The following is a 12,046-nucleotide window of genomic DNA, read 5'->3' on the forward strand; positions in this document are numbered from 1 at the left end:
GATTTTTAGCCACTACTCTCTTTATAATGCATCTGTATAGCTTTTCTTCAGAAAACTCAGAGCTTTTCTTCAGAAAGCTCTCTAGTCAGTTATAATTCATTCAAATAAAGAGCATAACTTAATCTCTGTGAAAAGGACCAATAATAATACATAACCCCTAAGAACTCTCCTCTATACTTGCTGTAAAGCAGCTATTTTTAAAAAGTTCCCGCGGAGCCAGAATAGTTATAAAGTTACAAAGTGAAACTGGCACAGCTTGAGCACTCAAGCTAATGAGACTATAAATTCAGGACAGATCCCCCTGCAATGGTACCCCGGAAGAGCACAAGATTCACAGCAGCTCCTTTACAAATATTTACGGAGTTCTTAAAAACCTTATTCCTGGTATCCACTGTGATGTATGCAAAACCCACCAAGCAACTCAAGACGGGCTCAGGTCTTAAGAGAGAAAGCCACATGGAAGCGAGTCTGAGCTCCACCCTGAACCAGCAGCTGCCAGAAAAAGCAGCTGTATCGAAGAGATGATTTCTGTCTTATCCTGATATCGCCTGAAAAATCTAATCTAGGTACATTATGAACTTTTACTCCTCCAAATCCTGTTCTAAACCTGGAAGTAGAGGAAAGCGACCTTGGAAATCTTCCAAGAAGATGAATCTAGTTAGTCCCGATCAATAAATTTAGGCAAACTAGCAGATGAGCTGACGGGTTCTTTTATGTGCTTCTTTTTGCCTGTTTATTTTCTGCAATGAGCAAGCATTGCTTTTGTAAAAACAAAACAAAAAAGCTTTCATTAAAAAAAAAAAAAATCTAATGACACGAAAGCCAACAAGCAGGACAGCTATTATTTTTTTTTCACTTTCTCTAAACAATAACCGTGTTGTGTTTGTGCAGATTCAATTGGCAGTGAACTACTGATTAACAGATGCCTCAGTCAGATGTGTTCTAGCCACTGATAAGGTGCTTTTCGTTGTAAACAATCCTCTCCTAGGGTCACCGGCTCCTCAGTAAATGCTTCACAGCAGTGTTAGAGCTTCGAATTGTGTTTGAGCAAAGGCTCCACGGCCCCCTTCCAGAAGGGCTATGGAGGCGTCTCCTGCCCTATGTGGGTAGCTGCACTAGTTCGGGGAGTCCAAAACGTTTGGTATCAGGACCCCTTACTCTCTTACCCACTGAGGACCTCAAAGAGCTTTGGTTTACGTGCGTTCTATCTATTGGTATTTGCCATGCTCGAAATTAAAAATGAGAAGTGAATAAAACACAACATCAGGGCCATCAGAGTGGTGATGTCATCACACAGGGTGAAGCCTCTGGAAAACTCCACTGTACGCTGGAGTGAGTGTGTGAGTGAAAAAGACAAATAACTTCTTGGTATTCTTTTAGAAATACGTTTTATCTGACAGGCACCCCCTCAAAAAGATCCTTGAGAATCACTAAATCAGATCAAGAACCCTTCCAGCGCTATCACTCTGGAGCAAGACTGCTCAACCTCAGCACTACTGACATTTTGAGGTGGATAATTCTTTGGGGGGGGGCACTATGCTGTGTACTGTAGGATGTTCAGCAGAATCCCCAGCCTCTACCCCCTGGATGCCAAACGCAATCCCCTGTTGCGACAACCAAAATGTCTCCAGATATTGCCAAATGTCCGTTTGAGAATCCACTATTTTAGGGTGCTGATTTTATGCTACCGAAATGTGAATTACAGCATGGGCACCTCTCACTGACTTCTCAGACCCCTATTATCTTTATCTACTTGCCACTCCCATCTGGGTCTGTTCCTTCTGGGTTTTTTTATTTGGTCACAAACAGCAAGTGGGTGGATAGCAACAAGCACAGGATGAATGAGGTCAGGAAGAGACCTTCTGGTCAAAGTTCACCTTTCAGGCATTACAGCCCTCGGGGACCCAGTGATCTTTGGGGGAGGGGGGTATAACACAGTCAGCCAACATTCATCCAGCCATTCTTATGACTTGTTAACAACCAAGTCTTTGACAAGTTACCTTTCTCCTCCAAAAATGAAGTAAAGGGCCAGCTGTGCCACTGAGAAGGAGCTTCTGAAGGCAGAGAGGCAGCGTACACGACTCAGACCACCACCCCCAAAACCTCACATCCGGGAGGCCCTCCCAACCGAAATAATTGGAGATTGTTTTCAAGTCCTTTTTAAGTTGTTGTTGTTTTAAATCTGGATCAGGCCGGGAGGAAGTAGCAAAACTAATAGAAAACAGACATCCTAGGATGCCTGTGTGGCTCAGTTGGTTCAGCGACTGCCTTCGGTTCAGGTCATGATCCTGGAGTCACTGGATCGAGCCCCGCATTGGGCTCCCTGCTCAGCGGGGAGTCTGCTTCTCCCTCTGACCCTCCCCCCTCTCATGTGCTCTCTCTCTCTCAAATAAATAAAATCTTAAAAAAAAAAAAAAGAAAACTGACATCAACACCTCCAAGTCAGATCTTCACTCCCCACCAAAGTTCCCCCTCTTCCCTTTAGTCTCCAGAGGTTAGGTCCGAGTTTTCTCGCCTGGAAATTGCCCCGGGCCACCTTAGGTCCCTACCCCTCAAAACTCCAACTACCAAACTCAAATCCAGCATCATTCCTCATCTCTTTACTCACCCTTCCTCCAGGACCTCAAATTCCCACCCACAAACCGCCCCCCCAGCCCCCTCGCTGTCCCCCAGACTCTACCGTCATATCTGCCCCTACCCCCCCACCCTTCCCCCAAGCTTCTTCACGCAGGCGACAGTCTCTTCCCTCCCCAATTTTCGCTCTCATCCCATAATTTTCCACCATCTTCAAAACTCTTCCCTGATCCTAAGAAACCAGGACCCTGTCTCTGCCACCCCAGAATCGCACGTAGGTCCCTCCTACACTCACTCCTCAGTATCTTCCCCAAGTTACTCTTCCTACCCAGATCGGCTCCACTCCTCACTCTTCCCCACCTACTCCCTCGGCGGCCCCCCGCGCTTACTTGCCCCTTCTCACTCTCACGGGCCCTTCCTCCCCGCCATCCCTCGGTCAGGCCTTCTCTAGGTCGCGGCTCGCCTCCCTGGGCAAGCGCCGCCGCCCAGTGTCAGCCGCTCAGCCTCTCAACCCTCCCCCCCTTCCCCCGGACCAGTCTTTCAGGTTGTGGCCTTTGAACTGGGCTCCCCGGGCCCAGGCTGCGGGACAGAGCAGGAGGGCCCAACAACTCACCCAGGACAAGGCAGAGCACAACGAGCCCCGAGCCCGGAACCGGGGAGAGGCGGAAGCACACCATGATTCCGCAAAGCCGGAGGCGGCGGCGGCTGGTCGGGGTGGAGGTGGCAGCGGCGGTGGCAATGGCAGCAGCAACACCTGCGAAAAGGCTGCGGGGAACCGGGCCAGGAGGACCGCAGACCACCGAACACAGCCCCGCAAACGCCAGGACTCGGCGCTTCAGCGCGGGTCATAAGACTAGGGGCGGGGCTCGTTCTTGCCTTTAGCCAATCTCCGCGCTTGAAAGCGGCGAGAGGGGTGGTGATGTAGGAGCCGGTGGGCGGGGCGACCATGCCCTGGCTTTTTGGTTCACAATCAGTCTTATGCGCCTGAGAGCCCTGTGCGGACGGCTTTTTCTAAGGCTTAAAAGAGAGGATTAACTTTCCGGGGTGTAGGTAGTAGAGTTCATTTCAGTTCCAACTCCTTGAGGAGGAAGAGAATAATTTTGTTGAATTAAAAAGGTTGCTAAGCATCACAACGTAATATATGTAAAAATAATACACAGTTGTTCTAGGAACACTGTTGTTACCCCTGAGGTTCATGTGATTGATTAAATGGATAAGAGAGCTAGGGGGTAATACGGTGCCGCGGATCGCCAGAGCAAGACGTGGCCTTGAAGTTCGCCTAGTTACAATACCCTGTTTTTCGGACGGAGGAATTGAACTCAGAAAGAGGAAGAATCTTCTTTAAATACAGAAAGAAAGAAAATAGGAAAGAGAAAAATAAAATAGGAAGATAAAGGGGAAAAAATAAAGCTCATCCATATTCCCACTACCCAGAGAGAGATGGTTATCTAGCTCTCTTTCCACTTGCTTTTCCTATGCATATCCACATGTGAATATTCTTTAATGAATTCATACTAAACATCCTATTTGGTATACTTAACAATTGAACAGATGAAACCTAAAATAGTCAACAAAGGAAAGCATTCAAAAACTATTAAAAAAATCTCAAGTTGGGATAAAGCACTAATTCTCAAATGTTAGTGTCGGAAAGAATCATCTAGGGAGTTTTAATATCATACAGACTCCTATACCTCATTCGCAGAGATTCTGAAACAGTAGGTCTCTGGCTGCCCTTGGAGTCTGCATTTTGAACAAACACCCCAGGTGATTCCGATTTCTGTGGTTCCCCGACTACAATTTGAGAAACATTAAAAAATAGAGCTCCAAAAGCGTCTAATCCAGGAGATCTTAATCAGGTGTCAATGGATGAACTTGCCGGGGGTGGGCGAGGGTGGAGGGGACCGTCTGTGAATCTCCAGAAATTACTTGCAACACTCATGTATGCGTATTTTTCACGGGGAGAGGGGCTATAGCTTTTACCTGTTCTGAAATGGGACCTGTGAGTCCTCACTCTACAACCACCCCTGCTCAAAAATTAGGAGTCATTGGTATATCCTGTCATGTGCTCTAATATGATTAATTCCTGAAAGTGAGAACACTTATTCATGACTTCTTCATGGGTGCAACTGAGTCATGAGCAGCTGACTTGCTCTAGGAGGAACTAATATACGCTACAGTATTAGACAATGCTTTTAGCAAAAGAAGGTCATTTGACTGTCCTACCACCAATACGACTTGAAAGGAGCCATGTCCTGGAGAATCCTTGATTGAGTTGAGTCCTTACAAGTTTCCCCACCCATCCTTACTGATGGACTCTGTCCCTTCTCCCTCAACTGTAAATCACCTAACTATAATGTTCAGTGAAACCCTAAGTTCTAGAAGAAGACGAAAAAGAGCATAGTGGAAAGAACATTGGATGGGCAGTCAGAATAGTTAGATACCATTTATTGGCAGCGTGACCTTGGGCAAGTCACTTCATCTCTTTTAGTACATGTGCTGCCGAAGCAAGTCACTTCATCTCTTTAACTTCTGTATTTTTATCCATAAAATAAAAGGAGACCAGAGCAGTTTCTCAATCCTGGCTGCACTGGAATAACTGGTGGGACCTTAAAACTAGCATTGCCCCTTGGTCCCAGCCCTTGAGATTCTGATTCAGCTGGTAGGGAGTGGGGCCTGGGCATTGTGTTTTCCCCTAAACTCCCCAAGGCAATGTTAACAGGCCAGCGATGATCTCTAAGGTGGTCCCAGCTAAGATTCTATAAGAATAAATGTTCATTTATTGAAAATATAAGGAAACAGTGTCACAATTAGTGAAATGTCCAGCTTAATAAATTGTTGCCCTTAACTTTCTTTAGGTATCATCAAATTAAAAAATGGAAGACAGTGAGATATAAACAGCCTGGTAAGCTAAATCTCCCCATCACAACCTTTTCCCCTGACCAAAAACAAACACTGGCTCCCTGACTGGGACAGGAACCTCAGGAGACAGAACAATGTTTTTGAAGCGGTAAGTAAATGGTGGGTGTGTTGTTAGAATGAATCGATTAAACATTCTCAATCTTTGTTTGGTCTGAGCTTCCATACTCACCGCCCTTTCGTGAGAACCAGTCCCTTTTGCAGGCGGTGTCCCATGACCCCAGCACAGTCAAAGGAGCTTAGCGCAAGCTCTTCTGTTTTGGAGGCAGATGTGTCCGTCTGGGACCAGCGTCCATGTTTGAGAAATTCTGTGGGATCCCCTCCCCTCTGAGCTTCACATCCGGTGTCTTGTTGGTTGCTGCGGCCGCATCCAGAGTGCTTTTAAGGGCACCTCCCTCTCTCCTACGTCCCCAGTGTGCAGAAATCCTCAGCACACCCCCTCCCCACCCTCTACCCCCATAGGTAGTTTATGACTCTTTTTTTTAAGTTTTTATTTATTTATTCATTTAAGCAAGCTTTACATCCAATGGGGGGCTCGAACTCACGACCCTGAAATCAAGAGCCGCACGCTCGACCGAGCCAGCCAGGCGGCCCTGTTTATGACTCTTTAAAAAAAATTTTGGGGGCGCCTGGGTGGCTCAGTGGGTTAAGCGACTGCCTTTGGCTCAGGTCATGATCCTGGAGTCCCGGGATCGAGTCCCGCATCGGGCTCCCTGCTTGGCAGGGAGTCTGCTTCTCCCTCTGACCCTCCTCCCTCTCATACTCTCTGTCTCTCATTCTCTCTCTCTCAAAATAAATAAATAAAAAATCTTTAAAAATAAATAAATAAAATAAATTAAAAAAATTTTTTTTATTTTTAAGTAATCTCTACACCCAATGTGGGGCTCGAACCCACAACTCCGAGATCAAGTTAGCTCCACTAACTGAGCCAGCCAGGGGCCCCTGTGACTCTTTTGAGCAGCTTTGCGAGCTCATGACTTTTTGGCCAGGGAGCGGGAAATCCCTGGCAAACACATCCCTAAATGTGAACACTCTGAACGGCGTGAGAAATAATGGTCCTATCAGATTTGGTAAATGAAAGACAATGAAATGTGTGGGTCAGAGGGGGGAAATGGACATAAAGATACAGAGATTTAGAATGAGAAAGTGATAAATGTTTATGAAACGTAAGGGGTACAGTTGATGGTATTGTAATCATGTTGTACTATGACAGATGGTAGCTACGTTCATGGTGGCTGTAGCATAACATATAGATTTGTCCAGTTGCTATGTTGTACACCGGAAACCAATGTAAATTGTGTGGCAACTATACCTCAATTTAAAAAAAGAAAAGTTTTGGGGCGCCTGGGTGGCTCAGTTGGTTGAGTGTCTGCCTTTGGCTCAGGTCATGATCCTGGGATCGAGCCCCGGATTGGGCTCCCTGTTCAGTGGGGGGAACCTGCTTCTCCCTCTCCTCCCCGCTCGTGCTCTCTCTCCCTATCTCTGTCTCTTTCAAATAAATAAATACAATCTTTTTTAAAAAATTAAAAAATAGGGGCGCCTGGGTGGCTCAGTTGTTAAGCGTCTGCCTTCAGCTCAGGTCATGATCCTGGGGTCCTGGGATCGAGCCCCTCGTTGGGCTCCCTGCTCTGTGGGAAGCCTGCTTCTCCCTCTCCCTCTCCCACTCCCCCTGCTTGTGTTCCCTTTCTGGCTCTCTCTCTCTGTCAAATAAATAAAATCTTTAAAAAAATTAAAAAATAAATAAAAAGAAAAGTTTTCCTGAAAAAAATTTATGAAATGAATGAATGAGTGGCCGTGAGGTATCAATGTCATCTAACTGCCGTCCTATGGTGGTTTTATTTGCATTCTCGCTCTGCCATCTTTCTTTTCCCTATTCCTCCTCCTTTAAGTTTCTCCTCCACTCCCTTTTCCGTTTTCACGCTAGCGTGTCCCCTTTTCTGGATCATGCCTCCAAACTGTGACAATACGGTCCTCAGTCGACCCCAACAGAGAGATCACAGTGGACTCAAGAGGCTGCCAACCTTTGAGCTAGAGCTCTCTGGGTGAATGGAGACATGCTGTTTTGAGTTCTTAGTTTCCTCTAGCGGGATTCTTCTCGACCACCCCCAAAAGATATGGTTTAACCTGTTAAAACGAAATGGTTTGAGCACGCCTCAAAATAACCAAAAGAACTTTTTAAAACCCAGATTACTCAGCCCCATTATGGAGTTTGAGCAGGTCTGGGGTGAGGCACAAGAATCCCCTTTTCTAGCAGCTTCCCAGATGATCCTGATGCTGCTGTTCTGGAAACCATACTCTGAGTAATGAGGTCCCAAACTCTCATCTGTGGCTACCTGTCCTCTGGGGAGTGGAATTAAGGGGTGGGGAGGGGTGCAGAAAGGACTTTGATTAACTTCTGCAGTATTTAAATTTTTAAGAGCAATTGGATTGTTTTTGCAATAATGATTTTAAATTAATGATTTTAAATTAGTCCTCAGAGTAATAACTGTTAACACTATTTTTTAATACTCTCAGGAAAAAATTATGCCTGTACCTGCGTATGTATTTATATTCTTTTTCTAATTAGACAAATATGAGCATGCTCTACACATCGCTTACTGACTTGCTTTTCTCACTTGTGGCATATCTTGAAGGTATTTCTTTTTTTTTTAAAAGGTTTTATTTATTTGACAGAGAGAAAGACAGCCAGAGAGGGAACACAAGCAGGGGGAGTGGGAGAGGGAGAAGCAGGCTTCCTGCCGAGCAGGGAGCCCAATGTGGGTCTCGATCCCAAGACCCTGGGATCATGACCTGAGCCGAAGGCAGACGCTTAACGACTGAGCCACCCAGGTGCCCCTTGAAGATATTTCTTAAAAGCCATATAGCTTTACTTCATCCTTTCAAATGGCTGCTTAATATTTAATTGTGTAGCTATATCATAATTCGTAAAAACACAAATATGCTTAAACCACTCCTTTCAAACAAATCCCTAGCTCTGTCTGCAGCACCACCTTGTGGTTCCCGTAGGAATTGCATCACAGAACAGCATCGGTGTAAGGGAATTTTAAAAAACCATTTAGACTGAAGTCGGTGGTTTGAAAATTGGACGCTTAGCACAAGATAAACATTGCTGGCGTGGCCAGAGCAAAGTGGGGTCCAGAAGTTGTGAGGCTGAAATGGGTTTTTGGAACCCATTCAGCCATCAGATTATCATGCAACCTTCGGAAAATCACTTCATGCTTTGTGCATCTGATATCCCTCTCCACGCCCAAATGAAGACTCTCCCCTGTTCCCCCCTCCCCAAGCCCGACTTGGAGGAGACAGGAGCGTAGTCAGCTGACGGCAAGAAGTTGCTTCTTAGAAGAGGGGGAAGTTAAAACACTAGTTCTTCTCCGGGGCGTATCGCTTTAGTCTCTTAGAGAGGCGCCCCACAGCCTAGTAGGGAAGAGCCCAAGCTCGGGCCTCGAACTGCCTCTATTTGATTCCCGTTTCTTCCACTCCCTAATTGTGTGACTTCTGGGCCTCAGTTTCCTCATCCGTAAAATGGAGGTGATAACAGTAGTATCTATCACGTAGGATTATTGTAGGGATTAAGTGAGGTACGTGGAAAGTGCTCACATATAGAAAGAAATTAACAAATATTTCCAATGCTGTGATCAGTCGTGGTCATTATAGTGTTCCCTTTGCTCTCTGTCAGCGTGTCACAGACCTAAGGAAGTTCTCATTGGTGCTCACTGATTAAGGGAGGGCCGTTGCTAACCTTTAAATTCTAAAATTCCTTCTATATTAATGTAATATATTGCCAGCGAAGAATATTTGTAAAACACTGCTAAGCACAAAGAAAAAAAATTTTAAAGCCCGTAGTCCTCCTTCTGCCTAGAATTTTCCTTCTCTTTCCACCTCCTCCAACAGCAGGCTGGCTTCTGCTGCTCCAGGTGACATGATTTTCTCAGAAGAAACCTTCTTTAACCAGCCAAGGCTGAATTAGGGGGGTTTCACCAACAGGCTCCCCCCAATATCCTGGACTTCCCTCATCACGGCATTCATTACACTGTAATTGTCTATTCACTGGCCCAGACCCGAGAGTAGCCTGTGAGCTTCCTTAGGGCAGAGGACGTGGCCTTTTTTTTTTTTTTTTTTACCAATCTCTTCTCATAGTAAGTGCTCGGTAAATGTATATTGGATTAATGAATGAATAACAGATCTAAGAATAGGATCTGGCTTTTGGAGACTATATGACCTAAGTGCTGAGCTGGAGGAATGGTCTCCCAAGCAGAATATTTCCCCAGTTTTTTCCATCTGAGTCACATCAGGGAAAGTGGCAGGCTATATGCCTTCTTTCCACTAGACCAACCAGCTGACCGTTGACAAACGTCTGCCTTCCACCTCTACCACTTTCTCCTCGTCTCTTCGTCTCTCTCTCTCTTTCTGAGTCTCATTCTCTCTCTCTCTCTCTCTCACACACACACACACGTGCATGCTGGCCTTACTTATACCTCCCCCATGATCCCCACATTCTCTTTCAACACAACAGATTATGCGGGAGACTGATTCCAGGACAGTACGACCCACAAACTGTGAAATAATGTTCCATTTCCCTTCCTTTGCAGTAGGGGTTTGGAGGAGAGGGTTCACCTTCAGAAATCCTTAACCCCACCTGGTGACAGTATTCATGATGAGGATAACCTGACTCGGCAGGTACAACTGAGAAGGCCGCAGCCAACTCTTTGGCACAAGATGGCGGCCCCTTGTTGCAGACCCTTGATTTGAAGCGATGGACATGTTCAAATCAGAAGAGCCCTTGTCCGCTTCAACCTCTCCATTTTGCCCAGGGAGCTCAGCTTACTTGCCCAAGTGGGCAGCCAAACGGGGACTAGAACTCTCATCTCTGTACTTCTTGTCTAGTGTTCTATTCTTGGTTAGCTCCAAGCCCGGGCTCTAAAAGGCCCCACTCATCGAAGTGTCCTGTCAGTGAGAGAGGCCGGGAAAACCCCGAGGGTGCTGTTCGGCGCTGGTGCAGAATTGATCGGGTGCAGACCTTAGCACTCTTAGGAACTGAACTGTGGGAGTTTCCTAGCAACGTCCCTCTTCCAGATGTTATTTCCTCCCTTTTGCAGCTGACTGTTCACCTAAGCACTTGCTGGCTCTACAACGGGCTTTAAGGAAGGACAGCCCATCGGCCAACCACTTCATTAGGGATTTAACAGAAGTTGAGAAAAACAAGTCCACATCCTTTGATTCCATCCCTTTCTTTCCATTGGCGTCTCTCCATCCTTTCTCCCCGGACACAGTGGTTTCTGCGAGCCAGGGTGCCTCCCGGGGGTAGGCACGTCTCCCTGAAGACCTGTAAAGCAGGATGAAGACAACAACCCTCCAGATAAAACCTAAATGATGGGCTTGGCAGGGCCCCGCGGAGGTTTGGCCATAATGCCCCATCTAGCCCCCTGCTCCCACCGCACATTCACTCACTCTCCTCAGCTTACAAACCAGGGAAGCTGCTTTCTGATCCCAGTTTGGCCACTACTCACTCTGTGGCCTCTTTAGGCCACTTCATCTCTTTGGCCACCTGATGAAACTTTACCGTCTAAGTGTTTGAACTCCGGTCAGTGTTTCTCAAAGTGTGTTCCATGGCATCCTTGGGGTCAGGGGAGGTATCTTGGAGCGAGTAAGGAAGACAGTGGCTCCAGTTTTCTTTGTTTTAGAGCATACGTTTTCGTGGCTCTGTCGCTAAAAAAAGTACAAGAAACATTGGACGAAGAAATCGCCATGTTCACTTTTAGCTGAACTAGTCTAAAATCCTAGGTTCTTTCTCAGTGCCCAAGATAGGCCTGTTTTATGATGAAAGATTCGGGTGGATTTTGTTCTAAAAATAGAAGCTCAGGGCGCCTGGGTGGCTCAGTCGGTTAAGCGACTGCCTTCGGCTCAGGTCATGATCCTGGAGTCCCTGGATCGAGTCCCGCATCGGGCTCCCTGCTTGGCAAGGAGCCTGCTTCTCCCTCTAACCCTCCCCCATCTCATGTACTCTCTCTCTCTCTCATTCTTGCTCTCTCAAATAAATACATCTTTAAAAAAAATAAAAAATAAAAATAGAAGCTCAAATGAGAACACTCAAAGAGCATATCCATGGCAGTCCTCTAGAACCATCTCTAAGCTGGTAACACCCGAAAAGGCATGATAGCTAGCAGGTCCTATATGCCAGGGGCTGGTGTAAGCCTTTTCCATGTACTATCTCGTGGGATTCTCGAGACAACTCTATACAGCAGGCACTGTTATCTCTGTTTTACAGACGAGGAAACTGAAGCACAGAAAGTTTAAATAACATGCACATCTTTGTCAGTTTGAATTGCTATAATGACTTATCGTAAGTTTTCAGTCATTTAATACAAATTCTCAGTACGTCTGTGGCAGAAACGGCTGTTGCCTTCCAAAGAGTCATTCCCCCTACTTCCTTAGTGACACGACCTTGATTATGTTACAGGTGACAATGTGTTCGGCTCCAAGAGATGAAATCACAGTTGCTTTAAGCCAGCCATGCAAGCCTTTGCTAGTGATGGATATAAAGGTGACCAAATGACCT

The 12,046-nt window shown here is 46.1% G+C and overlaps 1 protein-coding gene across 3 annotated transcripts in view; it reads right to left on the bottom strand.

The window, feature by feature from the left end:
- The window catches only part of LAMP2 (lysosomal associated membrane protein 2), a 43,364-nt gene extending 39,937 nt beyond the window's left edge, over nt 1-3,427 (bottom strand). For 2 of the 3 annotated variants that reach the window (XM_064574526.1, XM_045881932.3), the window contains exon 1: nt 3,188-3,426. In XM_064574526.1, coding sequence (XP_064430596.1) covers nt 3,188-3,251 — 64 coding nt within the window. In that variant the 5' untranslated portion in view covers nt 3,252-3,426. Of the gene's footprint in view, nt 1-3,187 lie in introns of all 3 variants that reach the window. The other variant, XM_045881936.3, reaches the window with a different exon arrangement.
- Between the last annotated feature and the right edge of the window lie 8,619 nt (nt 3,428-12,046).

The sequence above is a fragment of the Mirounga angustirostris genome, unplaced genomic scaffold (genome assembly GCF_029215605.1).
Source record: "Mirounga angustirostris isolate CCGP_5_RB_7025 unplaced genomic scaffold, mMirAng1.0.hap1 SCAF_11, whole genome shotgun sequence".
Taxonomy (NCBI): domain Eukaryota; kingdom Metazoa; phylum Chordata; class Mammalia; order Carnivora; family Phocidae; genus Mirounga; species Mirounga angustirostris.